The 17,031-nt window shown below is 38.9% G+C and overlaps 1 protein-coding gene across 7 annotated transcripts in view; it reads left to right on the forward strand.

Moving 5' to 3' along the window:
• LOC111336080 (3'-5' exoribonuclease HELZ2) overlaps positions 1 to 15,787 on the forward strand; it is a 31,268-nt gene extending 15,481 nt beyond the window's left edge. For 6 of the 7 annotated variants that reach the window (XM_022942111.2, XM_088734718.1, XM_022942112.2 and 3 more), the window contains 17 exons: positions 169 to 616; positions 1,022 to 1,335; positions 1,757 to 2,027; positions 2,469 to 2,876; positions 3,068 to 3,149; positions 3,729 to 5,018; positions 5,238 to 7,858; positions 8,905 to 9,158; positions 9,703 to 9,785; positions 10,103 to 10,252; positions 10,622 to 10,801; positions 11,148 to 11,428; positions 11,621 to 11,947; positions 12,501 to 12,725; positions 13,560 to 13,719; positions 14,546 to 14,713; positions 15,096 to 15,787. In XM_022942111.2, coding sequence (XP_022797846.2) covers positions 169 to 616; positions 1,022 to 1,335; positions 1,757 to 2,027; positions 2,469 to 2,876; positions 3,068 to 3,149; positions 3,729 to 5,018; positions 5,238 to 7,858; positions 8,905 to 9,158; positions 9,703 to 9,785; positions 10,103 to 10,252; positions 10,622 to 10,801; positions 11,148 to 11,428; positions 11,621 to 11,947; positions 12,501 to 12,725; positions 13,560 to 13,719; positions 14,546 to 14,713; positions 15,096 to 15,199 — 7,366 coding nt within the window. In that variant the 3' untranslated portion in view covers positions 15,200 to 15,787. The remainder of the gene's footprint in view (positions 1 to 168; positions 617 to 1,021; positions 1,336 to 1,756; positions 2,028 to 2,468; positions 2,877 to 3,067; positions 3,150 to 3,728; positions 5,019 to 5,237; positions 7,859 to 8,904; positions 9,159 to 9,702; positions 9,786 to 10,102; positions 10,253 to 10,621; positions 10,802 to 11,147; positions 11,429 to 11,620; positions 11,948 to 12,500; positions 12,726 to 13,559; positions 13,720 to 14,545; positions 14,714 to 15,095) is intronic. The other variant, XM_088734720.1, reaches the window with a different exon arrangement.
• The last annotated feature ends 1,244 nt before the right edge of the window (positions 15,788 to 17,031 follow it).

Below are 17,031 nucleotides of genomic sequence, written 5' to 3' on the forward strand. Positions count from 1 at the left end.
CAGCCTCGGGAGAGAAATATATAATAAGAGAATGCTTTAATTTGCCAATAGGTCATTTTTTGGAAATAATCACGAGTTAAATAGAAAAATTAGATGTATGGAAATGTGTTTGGCAGGAGGTTATGCATTTGTAACTCTAAGAAAAATGGAAACGATTTTGTTTTATAGCTACGCTCTTGATAATGTGTTTTTGCAATGCAAAAGTAGTGTCTCTGACGGAAGATCTGGATTTATATATGCTGAAAAGGGCGAGGTTTTTGGCATTGTGAGTTTCCAGGAGCATGGATTCCATCAACTAGAAGGCTGTGCGAGAAGGCTCCTTACCAGAAATGTGCAATATTCCTGGCTTAAACCAAGAAATAGCGATTCAAAGAAAGTGTACGAGGTGAAGGTAGAACATGTCGAGTTCCAATCAGGGTTTTTAACCCTGAAACTTTCTCCTCGAGTTTGCTCTGAACTGTTCCTAAAAGAAGATTCCTGTGTATCAGTTGATGTTCAATTACAGCTCAATCGGCAAACCCTCTGCGAATGGCATGGCACAATCGATAAACTGGGTCCCGTCCATCTCAATTTGTTGTTTCCAGACAGGAATATAGCTAAAGTCAGTCGACGGGAGGTGGGTGTATTACTATTGATGCAAAACGTTTTCATGTAATCATGTATTTTTGTAAATTGCGTAGATGCATGGTCCGTCGAGATCATTTGAAGAAGTGGTACAAACTCTTCATGGCATGAGTAACATCTTTTATCATGAAAGCGAGGTTGGAGAAACAAATTTATGGTGTTATTGAATAGAAGATTCTCTAGCTTTATCAGACTGCCACCATGTTTAAGGGAAACTTTATTGTAAGGGTCGTTGCTGGAAGCTCACCGCGTTACAAAATTGTTTCTCCTTTGTCAAGTTCATACTCTGGAGGGAACCATTTCCTGCGAGGGCGACATATAAACTTCACTTATATAGAAAGGAACAACAAAGTTAGAAATAACATATTGAACTAAGTGAGACCCTCTTGCCTTAAAGGATATTCATTTACAAAACTGGCCTCCTTTGGACTCCAAACTCAATGACAATCAAAAAGATGTGATAAAGCGCATTTTATCACCTGGAAATTCATCGCCACCTATAGTTGTCTTCGGACCATTCGGTACCGGAAAGACATTCACCCTAAATCAAGCAATCCGTCAGTTGGTGACAAGGAGAAGCAACCACATCCTCCTGTGTACGCATACAAACAGTGCCGCTAATATACATGTTGAACTGTTACACGAGTACTTAACAAAACAAAAAGGACTTAAAGCAACCAAGCCTTTAAGGATTTATCACACGGAGAGAAGGTGATAGTAAAAGAATCCTTTTCCCACTATTTTATGCATTAGAGTGTGAGAGGGTCACCGGTTGGTGGAAAATTTTCGAGCAAGATTGATGCGACTTTTTCAGAGTTCTTTACAAAAGGTTTACTGCTGGACGCCATGATATGTACATGTCTGAAGTGTTTTTGTGCCTACGTAAGCTATACTACGCGTAATATCTTGACCCAAATTGTGTTGTCTTTTTGGACTCACGCGACGGAATAAGCGCGGAGAGGGGCTGTTTGTAGTTTAGACGTAAGCAGCAAACCTTGAGTTACTTTTTGGCCTGTACAATAGTTAAACTATTGAATAACTGCCTAACGCTTGAGATGATTGATTTATAGTTTGGAGCTTGTGAGAGTTGCTGGCATTACTAACAAAAAATTGTCCCTTTGCGAAATTTCAGACTGAACGCTGATTCAGAAATTGCTAAAAAGTATTGCCTAATCGAAAACGGCGCCTACATACTTCCCACAAGAGAACAGGTTATGAGACATCGTGTAATAATCACCACATTGGCTGTATCAAGGAATCTGCTTGAGCTACATCTAAACCATGGCTTCTTTACACACATTTTGATCGATGAGGCTGCCCAAGCCATGGAACCCGAGGCACTCATACCACTCGCGCTAGCCGGACCAAACACAAAAGTTGTTTTTACCGGAGATCATATGCAGGTGAAACATTGTTAACAGAGACATTGTGATTGACTCAAATGTGAAGATATAGTAGGTATGATATGCAAGGAAGAAAGGCGAGATGGTAATTGTGAGCTCACATTTTTTATTCAAAAAAATATCAAACATGATGTAAAAGTATTGTAATGACCCAAAAACTGTTAGCATTTGGGAAAAAAGGAGAGACTACTAGGATACTGCGATGAACCAAAGAATTCAACGATTAACGTAAGGAGAAGCTTTTCGGGGGCTTCTCTTTCTGTTATTATGCTTCCGCAGATTTTAAATCATTTTATAGGGAATCATGAAAATGAATATTTTCCCTTGGAAAATTGTTTTAACTATGCAGATATATGATCTTTGTTGTTCACTCCTTTGCATTCCTACCGGAAGACAATGAGTCCTACTGCCGGATCCATATATTAATTTTTCTTTTTTCAGATGAGTCCAGAAGTGTACTCACCTTATGCTCGAGAATGGGGTCTGCAAAAGTCGTTGCCAGAGCGATTGTTTGATGTTATGTACAAAGAAAAACCAGAGAGGAACAACGAGATAATGTTTCTGACCGAGAATTACCGTTGTCACTCGGAAATACTACAATTTTCCTCGTATAACTTCTACGGAGAAGGGCTGAAAGCCAGCAGCGAACAACCTCCACACCCAAGGTTACAGCCACTGTTGTTCTTTTCTGTCTACGGTATGGAAGAAGCCAGAGAAAATTCGTACATCAACGAAACGGAAGTTAAAGAAGTTGTAAAGAGGGTCAAGGAGCTTGCAGATGATTGGCCAATAGAGTGGAAATATAAGGATCTTTCTCGGATTGGAGTCATATCTGCTTATACGAGTCAGGTATTTAACTTAGCTGTTTGTTTTGTACAAAACCATTCCTACACCTAAGTTGATTTCAGTGTCACTACATCGTGTCATTGAACTTGGCAATCACCTAACTTTAATAATTCCTTCTCTAGTTAATAACAACATTCTTATACAAAATAGTTCGTAACATATTTAAGAATAATTGCACAATTTATAATATGTAGGTGCGAGCAATTCGAACTCTCCTAAGGAAAGAAAGCAAGGAACTGGCAAATGTAACAGTGGAAAGTATATACAACGTCCAAGGTGAGCCCTAAGTGTTTCAAAATATTAAAACGATCGTACTGTACGAGCCGTAAAAAGAAGATTAGAAGGCCATGATCCTATTAGAAGTGAGCTGAGATTGAAGTGAGCTGAGATTGAAGTGAGATACAAGTGATATTGAAAGGCTACCTTGGTATACGTACTTAAAGTGTTCATGCGAAAGTTAACTGAGCTTAGTGAACTTTTAACCGTATTGAAGCTGAAATGTTTTATTGAAACTTTATAGGATGTGATTCTTTTAACTTTCTTTTGTCGTTGCTGTTGTTGTTGCTTTTTCTGGTTATTTTTGTTGTTTTTTTTTCTGGTTATTTTTAAGGTGTGATAATAAGATGTTCATCTAGTTTAAATTCTTCATGAATAATTAAATTATTAGGGCTTGGAATGTTAGTTTTAATTAATACTTGTATCTATGACTCTAAATTAATTTTGATAGGTCTCACTCTGAGGAAATGAGTTCAGAAATTGTCATTTTTCTAAGAACAATCAAAACTTTAGCCACTTTTCGGCTTTACGTGACGTCAGATTGGTGACTCGGCTCACGAAACTCGTTTATTTCTACAGGAAAGGAATTTCGCGCCTTATTCATAAGCACTGTTCGCACATCCCTCACCTACCCAAAGCTCCACAGTCCCAAGGATAAAACTCAGCAACTTTACTGGGAATTCTTTTCTGACCCTAAACTCTTGAACACGGCTGTAACCAGAGCGATGTCCTTAGTAGCCGTCATTGGAGATGCTGTTTCGCTGTGCAGTGTTGGTGAGTGTAGAGGAAACTGGAGAGACTACATCAGACGATGTGATCAACTAGGATCTCTGTTTGGAGCAACATATAGAGAAATAAGGAAAGTGTTAGATGCCCCTCTCCTCAACATTACTTTAAACCCTGCAGCAGCAGTGTTCGTTCCAAGTGCCAACAGCGAACTGAAACCTCCTAAGGAAGAGAATGAAAAGAATACTGTGGGGTTGCAAGATGAAAATGCGATGGAAACGAGCCTGGATAATCATATTACTATGTCAGAGTTTGAAAGATCTAGCGCGCAGGTAGATTTTGGGCCAGGAAGGTTTACGGCTGAAGAAGGAGAGGAGGAACAGCAAGCAACACACCAACCCTGTGTGGACGCTATGCAAGGTGATTCGTCTTCACAACAAGATGAACTTATGGTGATTTCAGAAGTCCGAAAAACCGCGAAGCTTGAGAACGATGAAAGTAGCATCGACCAGGGTACTTTGGAAGATTTTGAAGACTTTCGTCGAGAAAGTTTTGAAGATGAAACGGTCTTTTCGCGGTACTTTGACGAGATAATACAGGCACTTGTACAAAAGTGCAGAGAAACTGAGGCGAGAGCACTCGAAAATTCAATACAGAATGAAGAATTTCCTTCCTTGCAGGATGCTGCAACTCTGCAACCAAAGAGATCTCAAGTGATGGATCATCCGGACAAACCTAGCTATCAAATGAAGTTAACTTTTTCTGGCCTTTCTTCAGAAGACTACCAAATCTATTTCGACTCTAAAGGCAGGCAAAAGGCTCGCCTGGTAGATCCTGGATTTCATCAGAAAAAATCTGAACGACTGAAACGACTTACCAGACCAGTTAAGCAGGATTATTTCCTCGATGCAGAAGTTCTTTTGAATTTAGTGAGTGATCAACCTCTCACTTACCTTGTTTCTACACTTCGTCTTGATTCTGAGGCTTTTCACAATGCTTATGCTATGGTATCAGACACAAAAACCCCCGACATCAAAATCAAGGGAAGAGTTAAGAGAGTGTTCGACATGGATTATGTTGTTGTGAAAGTTGAAGAAAAGCAGTCCGTTGATGAACTTCCCAGCCGCCGAGGAAAAATCGAGGGTAAGCCCATTTTATGTATTTGGCTTTATTTTTCCCATGGGTTCAAATCACTGCTGGGCAATGGAAAATGATAGTATTTGGATGCAATCTAAATCGTTGAATAAAGGTCTATTGTCAGTCAATGGCATCAGCATTCCGCTTTCGTACGAACTAAATATGTGTTATGGATTAACCTGAGAATGTTTTGGGCTCTTATTTTTCCTCCTTTTTCCTTGATAGGTGTGCTTCACCACATAATCAGCCCTCACGAACGTCAGTTTGTCTGCAAGGTTGATTATGAGAATCCTGACCTAATGCGTCCAATCAATAAGTCCATTCCAAGAATTGTAATACTGTCAGCAGAAGGTGTGAGAGGTGTACCCCTCTACAAGGAAATGCGCGAGGGTAATGAGAGGAAAGTCAAAGTTGACGAGATGGACCACAAAGAATTCCTTAGTGGGAAATATTTGTTCCTCGTACAGTATCTACAATGGAGACAAGATTGCATTAACCCTTTAGGCATCCTTATTCGAAAACTACCACAACAGTACACTTTGAAGACTAGCATGGAGATTTTGTTTGCAGAGCATGGAATTAGAAAGTCATTCAACAAGAGCTGTATGGAAGAAGTGTCGAGGAGGTTTCCATCTTCTTGGTCAATACCAGGACAGGAACGGGAGAGGCGATCAAATATGGTAATTGATGGCGCGTTTACTATTGATCCTGAAAACTCCAAGGATCTTGATGATGCACTCTCCTTGGAGTTCCTCTCAGATTCCCTCTATCGGATTGGAATTCATATAGCAGATGTAAGTTATTTTGTGAAGCCTGGGAGCTCTTTGGATAAAGAGGCACTCTTTCGTTGTACATCCTACTACCCAGGAGGCGACTACCAAAGTGTTCCAATGCTACCATGTGAGCTCAGTGAGAATCATTGCAGCCTTCTTCCTGGTAAAGATAGATTATGTTTATCAGTGTTTCTTGACATGTCAGCAGATGGAGAACTGGTGGGTCGGCCACAAATAGAACGCACAATTGTAAGGTCCACTTGTCAGCTCACTTACTCTCATGCCCAAAAGATCATTGATGGTCAACAAAGCTTAGACCTGCAAATACCGAAAAAAGTTGAAAGGGATATTCGGACCTTAAGTGCCCTTGCACAAAAAAGAAGAAAGCTGAGGCTTAGGGAAGCTAGCTTTGATCATTGGTCCAACAGCAATGAACCAGATGATTATGAAGCGCACGAGTTAGTGGAGGAGATGATGATCTTGGTCAATGAGAAAATAGGAGAACTTATTTCTTCCCAAGCTCCAGAATTAGCATCCTTACGCATTCAACTGCCACCCAAAGATCACAGATTAAAGGAATGGGTTAAGAAGAATGGACAAGTTATCAAGTATTCTATGTTCCTTCGTGGCTTTTATTCGGATCTAGAGTTGGAGCAGATGACGAAAGATGCTCAAATAAGAGACGTCGCGGATTTCAAAGTTCCACATTCAGTTTGGTCAAATGTCTGCAACGCTGCAGAATTTGGAGACATAACGGAGCTAAAGCGACTGATTTGCAACGAAAGCAATTTTCCTCAGTTGGCTGTGGCAAAGTCAGAGTTTCAACGTATTCAGCAGAAGGCTCAATACGTTTGTGAGAAAGATCAACCATGCGAAAACATTTTCCACTTTTCCCTGAGGAAGCGCAAGTATACGCATTTCACGTCACCCATTCGACGGTACATCGACATCCAAGTACACAGGCTCGTTTTGAATTTAATCTCCAAAGATCACGGTGCAGAACGACCTTCAAAGGATCGGATTGCACATGCGTGTCGTCGTTCTACTTTTTCTCAGGTGAACTCCAGGAAGTTTGACAGAGCATGCGGTAGAGGTCATCTGGCTGAGAAGCTGAAGAAAGCAAGCCGCGAAACAAAAGCAATTATTGCCATGATCGAGGACAAGAGAATGAGACTCGAAATAACAGGCCGAGAATGCCAGCATGTGCCAAAGAAAGAGACTGTGCTTAAATTTAGCAGCCTTAATCCATTCGAATTCTCTATCAATCCGGATAGTTCAGAAATATTTCTTACGTGGAAATTAAGGCTATACATTGCTCCGAAAGTGAACGATAATGGAAATGTTGAGATCCTCGAAAAAGAAAGAGAGAAAGTACTTCTTCTTTTATCTGGTGGATATAATGGAACGAGGGGAGTCCTAAACTTACCCGTGAAAAATTGGCAGAAACTCGTGAAGGCAGCTCAAGGGAGTGATTACGTAAAAGCAAAAATCTTGACTGAAGAAATTGAAGCAGAGCGCCAAGAGGTTTTCGGGAACCAACAAAACCTGGGCAAAAGGGAAAAATGTGATCCAAGGATGGAACACTTTTATGAAAAGCAAGTATCTCTGAGGACGTTTGATGTAGTGCAGGTTCAGCTGAGTGCACTCATGACAAATGGAATGTTACACCCCCAAATTCAGCTTTTCAAGATCAGTGCCAACGTCCATATTTGCATCGAGCATCGCAAACATCCAAGAATGTGCTTTGCGACCACAACGAGATACAGAGCATCTCAGAGAGAATACTCGAGTTTAGATCGGTACATCGCCGCGTGGGAACCTGTTCTTGCCATGGAAGCCGCTACAGTAGCTGTAGACGAAGCTAACGAGTTCACCATTTACGATTTAGACGTCCTTTGGAGGGAAGAGGTCAAGGAAATGCCACGAGGTTCTTTTAGCCTCAAAAACGAGTACTGCACAACTCGTCAAATCGAGTTCCACCCAGGGGATTTTGTCTGTATCCGCGTCCGAGATGACACTCACATTAAGAATTCGAAAACACATTCTTTTTCCAGTGACATAGGGAAATATCAGGTAACTACATACGTATTCATTTGTTTTCAAAATGACTGATAAACATTAATCTCTAGATGTTTTGTAGGAAAATCTTTTACAGGAATTCATACTTTAAAAAGTGATTCACTGCTCAAATTCGCTCTCAGTTGTTTATCCTTAAGAAAATGAAAGGTGCTTAAACCTAGTGCCAGTTTGCCTTACCGTGTTCGAAACTCCTCTTTCGAGGCATTACAATAAGAAATAGACAACGTAATGCAAGCAATTCGGTTTCATCTTCGTGTGTTCTTACATTGTTCAAATGGGCAAGCGCTGTTAGGTAGAAACAACAGAAGACATTGATAAGAAAGAGAATAAAAGCTGTTTTGCTTTAAAGTGCAACCAAACCCAAAATTTTTTTTCGCGGAACGAAATAAGCGTATTTTTTAGAGTATTTCTGTGTAAATTTTTTTTAATTTTTCAAATCTTCAATGGCTCAGTTTAAAGAGGAATGGCTCTAGCGGGTAATGTGTTGTCAAATGGAGAACACGAAAGTCTGCATTTCACACATTTTCACTTGTTTGGGAAGGTTGTCGTCGATATTTTCCGAAATATGCCGACTAGGTGTGTTGTATGAAGAATGTATGAAGCGCGATACCCTCTTGCAAATTTCGCACGTTGCTACGTCCTCCTACAACACACTTTGTCGCCATATTTCCGCGATCGGCGGCTTGGCGGCTAGCGGCAAATATTACTTTTATTAATGATTTTCTGTCTGATTCTATTGTCTGCCCGTACGGATTTAGAAGGATTTGGATTTTTTTTTAAAAATGGCACTTTTTATTCCGTCGTAATAAATCATCATATTTAGCACATTTCTCGCGCTGTCCTGCTTTTGATTAGTATCTATACTGAGTCCTTGTTAGCCAAAGTGCTACCCTTCGCAATGCAAGATCATCGAGGGAAAGTTTGTCACATGGATTGTCTCAGTATCAACTCACACTTAATATCTATTTAAGACATATCAGTTTAGCTTTTTGAATAGTGGGTATATTCAAAACGAATTTTAACTCTCTTTCCCCGAATAGAAGATGGATTCCGCTGTTGAAGAGCAACCTGGCTTCACGAATGCATGCGCTACGTCATCCATGAAAGGAAACTCAGTAGCCTCATCGAGTATTTGGGTGGGACATTGCGTTGTCAAACATGTTGAAAAGTCCAATGGGCCCATTTGGAAGGTTGAAATGGATTTTCATCAATCAGCATCAGATTTTCCGAAAGAGCTGTTGGATAACAACCATCTGAGTACATTAAGCGTCATCCACAGATCCCTTCCTCACAGGTAAATCAAATCAGTAAGAATCAAACTGGCTAAGTGATCTCAGACACTTCAAATGCTTTGACAATTCTTTAACTTGTTAACGGTTTGCATACTGCCGTACATTAGCAAATAAAAATAGCAATTCTAAAGTTGATGTAAAGGCCTATTTATTCTGCTCTTGGGTTAGACGCCTTCTTCCCATTGTCTTGGCTGATATTGCTGATTCAGAAGAGATTCTTCAATTACCCGTACATGTGCCCTTGATTGCAATATGTAACTTTAACAAAGGAGAAGTGAATGATTAATCCCAATGTAAGATTGAGATGTTATTTTTCCTTTTATCCAACCTTGCTTGTGATTAACACAAAATAGGAAACATTTCGAATTCAGATTTCGTGTACAAACTAAGTAAGAACTTGAACCATCATCTACGAATGCGACTACGAATTAAAAATTGGTAATTTAGATTTGCATCCAAAGATAGAAAAGTGGGACTTTACTAGCAAAAATCTCTCGCTAGAATTCATTGTTAAATTCTTTTCTTTTTTTTTTTCTTCGTTTTTAGACGGATGTTCGCAGCTCTCGAAGAGCTAAAAAATGCGTCCAAACTAACTCACGACATATGTATGGGGAAGGAGCGAATTGAAGGTCAGTAGTTAGATGATTGAGAGTTGGCTTATCAGGATTATATCCATCACTAGTTTAATAATAAGCATTGCTGAAACACAGGAGAAAGGTGAATTAATCATGTGGAAAATGAAACCTTGGCAACCTTTGACAGGTTACCGCCACCTGGTACCTGGTCAAAGACACTCAAGGGCTCATGGAAAACGACAAAAATGATATCTATAAACTCACATATTTGAATTAACATCTTATCTTTTCATAACTCAAAACTACCCTAAATAAAAACGTGCTGGCATGATTAACTCCAAAGAAGTTCTCTGTGTTTGAAACTTTATCAGGGAGGTTTAATGTTGAGTCTTGGCTTCCACCTAACCACTCAATTGTGACAGAGCATCCCGAGTGCAGATTTAACCCACTGAATAGGTACCAACAAGCCGCTGTTAAAGAAGCACTTGTTAAGCCATTTACCCTAATCCAAGGACCTCCAGGTATTTACTTTTCTTTCTTTTTTTTTTTAATAACACCATAAAGTAAGGGGAGGACTCTTTTCAAATGAATAAATCCAATTTCTCTGTGAAATTTATTTATTGAATTGCAGTTGAGGTAAAAGTTTTCGTGATGTAAAAAAAATTATGATCGCGTCTGTCTATACCCAGAAGTCTGTCCAGCTATCTGCTTGGATATTTATATATCTTCTCCAACGAAGGGCTAAAGCTCGAAACATCAGGCTTAGAACCTCTTTAGGGTACCTAATTTACACTTTAAACTCAGATAATAAAATCAAATTATGTTGTATAATAAATGACACAGCCTTCTTTTGTTGTAACAATTTTGTGTTCGATTTCGTCTATGTGTAGGTACGGGTAAAACGGTAACAGGCGTCCACATCGCCTTCTGGTTCGCGAAACAAAACAAGCAAGGGTATCGATGTCTCAGTTCTCAGGATGCTATTGATCCTGATAATCCAGACAAACCGGGAGCACCCCCGCAAGTTATTTACTGTGGTCCATCTAACAGATCAGTAGACGTTGTTGCTGGTAAGTTTCCATGAGAGTAGATTAGCCTATTTTTTTTCTGTAGTCATTATAATCGCGGAGAGATCTGGATAACAAGTATCATATCGTTTTACGTCGTGCAATTAAACTTGCATATTTTTAGAGCACCGCATGGGAAATCAAAGCTCAAAATAGTTATTGGCATTATCCCAAATAAAAGTGGTGTTAGCTCAATTGCCGGACAAGATAAGAAAAGAGGAGTTGTGTGCATTAAACTGAGGAAGAAGATTCGATCATAAAGCAGTCTATCCTTAAGATTTATGGTCCTAAAATGACTACCCAGTATTTTGAAAACTACTTCCTCTTTACTCGATTTATTTCTGTAAAGAATATATGATCAGAATTCCTGGCCTCAAGATCATTCGTGTCTATGGTGACCTGAGGGAACAAGCAGAGTTTCCAATCCCTAACCAAAGTCAGTATCTTAAGCAGTCCAGTGATGATGGAACCGAAATACCTGAGAAACTGAAAAACGTTTCGCTACATCACATTATTCGAAAACATCCCTGTCCATATGCCGATCTACTTAGAATGTATGAACAGAAGTTTGAGGATAATAGGAAGGAAAAGCAGAGAACCAGCGATCAAGATGTAGAAACATATTGCAAGGTGAGCCTCTGTCTCATGCATACATCCATTCATTCATTCTTCTTTTTTCTTTCTTTCAGCAAGTGGGTGAGTCGGTCGGTAAATTGATTTTTTCTTTGGACTGATTGTTTAGTTCAATGATCTATCTACAATTACATCGTCATTTCTTTATTAACTCATGAGTTTGTTGTTCACTGATTCTCTCATGCTCAGTTGATTGGAAAAGCTGAGGTTTGGGCACTTCAATCATCAGGAGCCCAGATTATCCTGTGCACCTGCTCAGTTGCTGGTAACCGTAGGATGGTAGCTTCCTGTGATAACACCCAACAATGTATCATTGATGAATGCGGCATGTGCATGGAACTTGAATCTCTTGTGCCAATCACTTTCTCAAAGGCCAAGCAAGTGGTTTTGATCGGAGATCATAAACAGTTACAGCCCATCGTTAAAGACCAACAGGCAATGACCCTTGGCTTGAACATATCAATGTTCGAGAGGCTTTCTGACCGAGCCCAAATGCTGGAAATTCAGTACAGAATGGTAATCGAACATTTTAAAACCTTGGGTCTCTTTTTACGAATTAGAGAATAAATTATGAGCCCATACATTTAGCAATCTCTTTTCAGGCTGGCCTTAATAATCGCTCCTACCTACCTACCTACCTTCCTGCCTATCAGAAATTTAGACTCTGGTACTAGCTTGAAGAATGATTTAGAGTCTAAAGACTATAGTCAAAAAACATAAAAGTATTTTAGCCAAGTTTTTCCCCAATATCGATTCCTGCATTGTAAAAAAAAAAACAAAGCAAAACAAAAAATAAAACAAAAAAACAAAGTTTCAAAAACAACAAAAAAAACCAGAAATAATTTTGACCTCTTGAGATATTTCTCTGAAACAACAGTTGTTCCTAATAAGATAGCATTAAGGACTAAGCTATATCTGAATAGAACTTTTTATTGCAACCCTTTCCTAGTGTACAAGTACACATAGTGCCGAAAGCTTTCACTCCTTCCCCCTATTTTCTTTTCTTTTTCTTTTCTTTCCTTTTTCAAAAGCGTATTATTCAAGTTAAACCTTTTTACTGTTCTTCTAGCAAAAAGATATTTGCAGTTTTCCTTCAAACTATTTTTACGAAGGAAAGTTAAAAACAGACGAATCTGTGCCGACTAATGACCCAAAATTGCCGCAGTCTTTTTGGCCTGATCCAAGTGTTCCACTGGCATTTTGCCACGTCGAGGGCGAAGAGGAAAGTACCCCTATCAAGACAACACATAGCGGTGAGGACTCAAAGTCAAATCAGAAAGAAGTCCGAAAAGTGGTAAGTAGTATTCATTATTACACGACTCGGGCAGAGGGCCAATAACTAAAATCAACCAATCAAAATGCTCTATTGCCGGTCCAATATTCTCCAGTATTGGACCGGGCACTGTCCCGCACGGTCCCGAATGATACCACACTTGTGTCCCTTTGAACTTCAGTCGTATAATAAATCTCTTATTAACCAAGCTTGCTCGGGACCGTACTGGAAGAATATCGGCCCTTGGTCTTTTTTGTACGGACCTCGCTGCGCTCGGTCCGTACTGTCAAGACCTCGGGCCGATATTCTCCCAGTACGGCCCTCGCGCTTGGTTAATAAGATATATGTCACAATCGGTATAAAGTACAATATTTTAGGCCGTATATTGTTTCAAACTAGATCAATTTCAATGAACCGTTGACATTACTTTTATTCTGGTTTAACTTAATAAGCGGTTCTCGACGGCAGGTTGCAAACATATTATATAAGCCAAGAATTAAAATAGTTGATAACCCCTTAACTTAAAGGGATGATAAAATTCAAAACGACTTTAAAGCGTTTCTAGATTTCGCTTCTAAATGAAAATAAAGGAACGTGCGGGAAAAGAAAAAACATAAGAAAGACCTTCGATAAATGAAGAATCAACGGCCTCTTGAACTAATGAAATTGTATTAAGGGACCGGTCATTATTTATCGCCTGTTTGATCCCCCCTCCGTTTTCCCTAGAAGCTATGTGCTCCTAACAACGTATTGCATTTTAAAAGTCTCTGCAAGTGCAACTGATGGAAATGCATTAGCAATTAAAAAACTGAAATTATTTAAATGCGGTATACTAATACTTTTTCTTAACGTCAGGTCCACGTTGCCAGATGCTTGGTTTTCAAGAATGGTGTGTCCCCGTCAGATGTCGTTATCTTATCGCCTTACAGAGAACAACGCGAAAGAATAAGCAAGGCATTGGAAGGAAATATAATATCCAAAAAGATTCTCGTCACAACCATCACAAAAAGCCAAGGTAAATCTTAGTAGCAATTTAGAATGCTTGTACTCAACGATTATATTTTACTTTAATTTAATCTTTTAACGGAATTGTAAACTTGAGGACTTTTGGGCTTCATCCTTAAAATTGACCGTGCATCTTAAACGCTTCTATACTGTTTTGCCTCTTTGAGAATTAAAATATGTTGTTACGTGTTGTCTGTATTCCCACATTTTAAATAGTTTGTCTTCTAGAAGAATTCCAAGTATAAAAACAAAAACAAGATTAATTTTTACCTACTTTTGTTGCTCAAGCATACAAATTATCACCAAAATACGATTTTTTACAATACTCTCATTCAATAAAAGATAATGATGCAAGTCTTTTCATTTCGCGATTTATCTAAACAGGTTTAGAATTACGCAAAAAAGAGCCAAGAGCATTTCATTACCAACTGAAATTGACTCAGAGTATTCAGAAGTAGGACTTAAAACATACACCATAAACTTGTGGGTTCAATTACATCGAAATTTGGCACCTTGCGACTTAATTGACAAACCCTTGACCCAAAATTTTCCTTCTCAACCCCCATCCCCATTCCCCTTTCCCCTCCCAAATGAGTAATGACTGATCTCATATTGCTGTAAGCAAACCCTTCAAAAACCTTTGAAGAAATTTAACAAAGTGTAGGGAAGTACAATTAATGAATAAACTGGAGCTCCGATTTTAGGCTTGGCTAAATCAATAATAAATATGTAGTAAACCAATTTTAAGAGTTAGATACTCCTTACATTTTGAACGCTGCGAAATTTTTAGAATTGTATTTTCACTCCTAATATTTGACAAATTTCATGTCATGCAGGAAGTGAATGGGACTATGTGATCTTATCTCTGGTGCGCTCGCTGAATAAAGACGATCTCGAACCAGATCCTTCTCTGCATTGGTTACGTGAACATTTGGGGTTTTTGACGGATGAGCATCAAATGAACGTGGGGCTCACGAGAGCACGTAAAGGGCTCTGCATCATTGGTGAGAAAGAGATATATCATACTCAGGTCATAGCTTGTAACTAAAACAGCTATAAAGCAGGTACAATGTAAATTATTCAGTGAGATTAAACGATCCAAGGAATTAACACCGACTTCAAGTTGTAATTCAAAATTTTTACAAAGTTCTTAAAATTCGAGTGAAAATATTTCTTTAAAAATAATTTGCTTCTGAAACCTGTACCAAAAATTTTGGATAACGCAAGATCAAGCAGGCTTTGGCAGACAAACACATTCATTGATTTTTATAAAATCTGGTAAATTAAACCACACCCAACGTCACTACTTCAAAAGGGCCTGCCAATTTTCTAATTTTTATTTTCATACTCATCTTTTTTGTGATCTTTCTTATTTTTTTCATTTAGGTAACAAGAACCTACTAATGTACCATCCCATGTGGGAAAAGTTGATAGATTTCTACGTAAAGAAAAAGTGCATCGTAAATGAATCTGCCTGGCCTAAAAGCTGAAGCTACGTTAATCTGACAATTACTCAATTCTAAACCGCACTTTCCGGTCCTTAGGGAACAAGGGGTTTTGTATGAGAAACGTTTCAACATCTGTTCGGTTCAGGGAAGTTAAGGGTGTGCAGATCACAACATAGATGATTCAAAGCATTGACAATAAAGAATAAGAGGGAGATTAATCCAGGCAGTAAGGTTAATCTATTCGAGAATTTATTAGAAATCAGTTAGACAGAGAGTTAAAAAAAGGAATGCTTTCACTGTATTTTTTATTTGCGTTAGGCCATAACTAATAAGTAAATATGCACGCATATATATTTTTTTTAGGTTTTCAAAAATAAAACGGACGAGAATTCGGTCTTGTGATGATTGATTGTTAATATCTAGTCAGGGTTCACTGAAATTGCATAAATGTTTTCACAATGCCACGATTATAAGCTTATAGTGCGCTGTCTGGTCGAGTGGTCAGGGCAAACGCGGTGCTGCACTAATCACCTTCTCCTGGATTTTCCTAGATTCACTTAACTTGAGATAAACACTTTAGGCACACTTGTAATTGCTAGTTCGATAATTAAAATCATATCTACGATTCAATATCTGTCTGTGACAATCTATTTTTAGATGAAAAGCCTCGGCGGAGCAAGTTTACGATAAGGTGTCCGGTTTTTGGAGACTTGGGAGTTAGTAATATACAATGCATTTAAAGCCTCTATGAATTGGTTTGAATGCACTCCTCGGAGAAAACTTCTGTCCGTTATAAAGGAAAATCAACTTACATACAGGAACAAATTGCCAACGGTATGCTTATTCTACCTACAGAGAGCGTATCATTACATGGTGAACGAGTAAGTGGATTTATTGCAATAAAAGAAAGTGTTTAGACATGAAAAGTGCTAAAATCCCTCAGGAATGACACGGTACGCCAATATGGCCGCCATTTCATTGTTTAGGTCACCCGTCTGCTTTGAATAAACCTTTATTTAATGATGATTTCTGCAGGAAAGTCCACTCTTCCAATTTTTATACCTTTATCTAATTTGTGTTCAATCTACTTTCATATAAATCATATCAACAGAACCATAGAAAGATTAGCTCAACAGCAATTTGAGTTTGGGAGAAAAAGATACGAAGCCAAATGTGCTAACCAAGCTGTATTGCAGAGCAACGTACAAGGAAACGGGTTTGTTTGTTGCCATTTCGTTGTTCCGCTTACCAGCGCTTTTGCTTTGGTATCTTCATTCTTCTCTTCACTTCTTTCCCTCCCCCCTCTGATTCTCACCCCCACTCCCACTCATCTAAGGTTTACAATTCCCAATACATGAAAATACCATCAAATGTCATCCTGGTTTATGGAGAATATTTTCCCAACCAACGTGCATGGTATACGAATGAAAATCATTTTGTTGTGGCAATAACACATGATGTCTTCCTTCCCTACACCGATGGGTCACTTGTTCGACAGATGGTTTGCCGCGGCTAGTTTAGGCTCTTTTCTGTCTGAGAGCGTGTATATGGGCCATTAGTTTTCAAGGCGCTAGCGAGCTACAATTTTGAGCAAAGCTGAATGACTTAAAAATATACTCAAAATAAAACTGAATGCAAGGGGACAAATCTAAATTAGAAATTGACATTAACCCTGGGCTAGCTTAGTTCTATGTTCAGCAACATAGCCTTGGATTTAATAACCTACTTCACGGGTGAAACATCCCTCAAAAGACATTTTCGGAATTATTTCATAGTTTTTATTGTTTCTTCACCAACCACAGGTTAACGTTACGCTTTGATAACCCGCTAAAGTGTGACTCATCCAATACTGAACTTTGTCCAAAGTGTCCGGA

This window comes from Stylophora pistillata, chromosome 10, assembly GCF_964205215.1.
Source record: "Stylophora pistillata chromosome 10, jaStyPist1.2, whole genome shotgun sequence".
NCBI lineage: Eukaryota > Metazoa > Cnidaria > Anthozoa > Scleractinia > Pocilloporidae > Stylophora > Stylophora pistillata.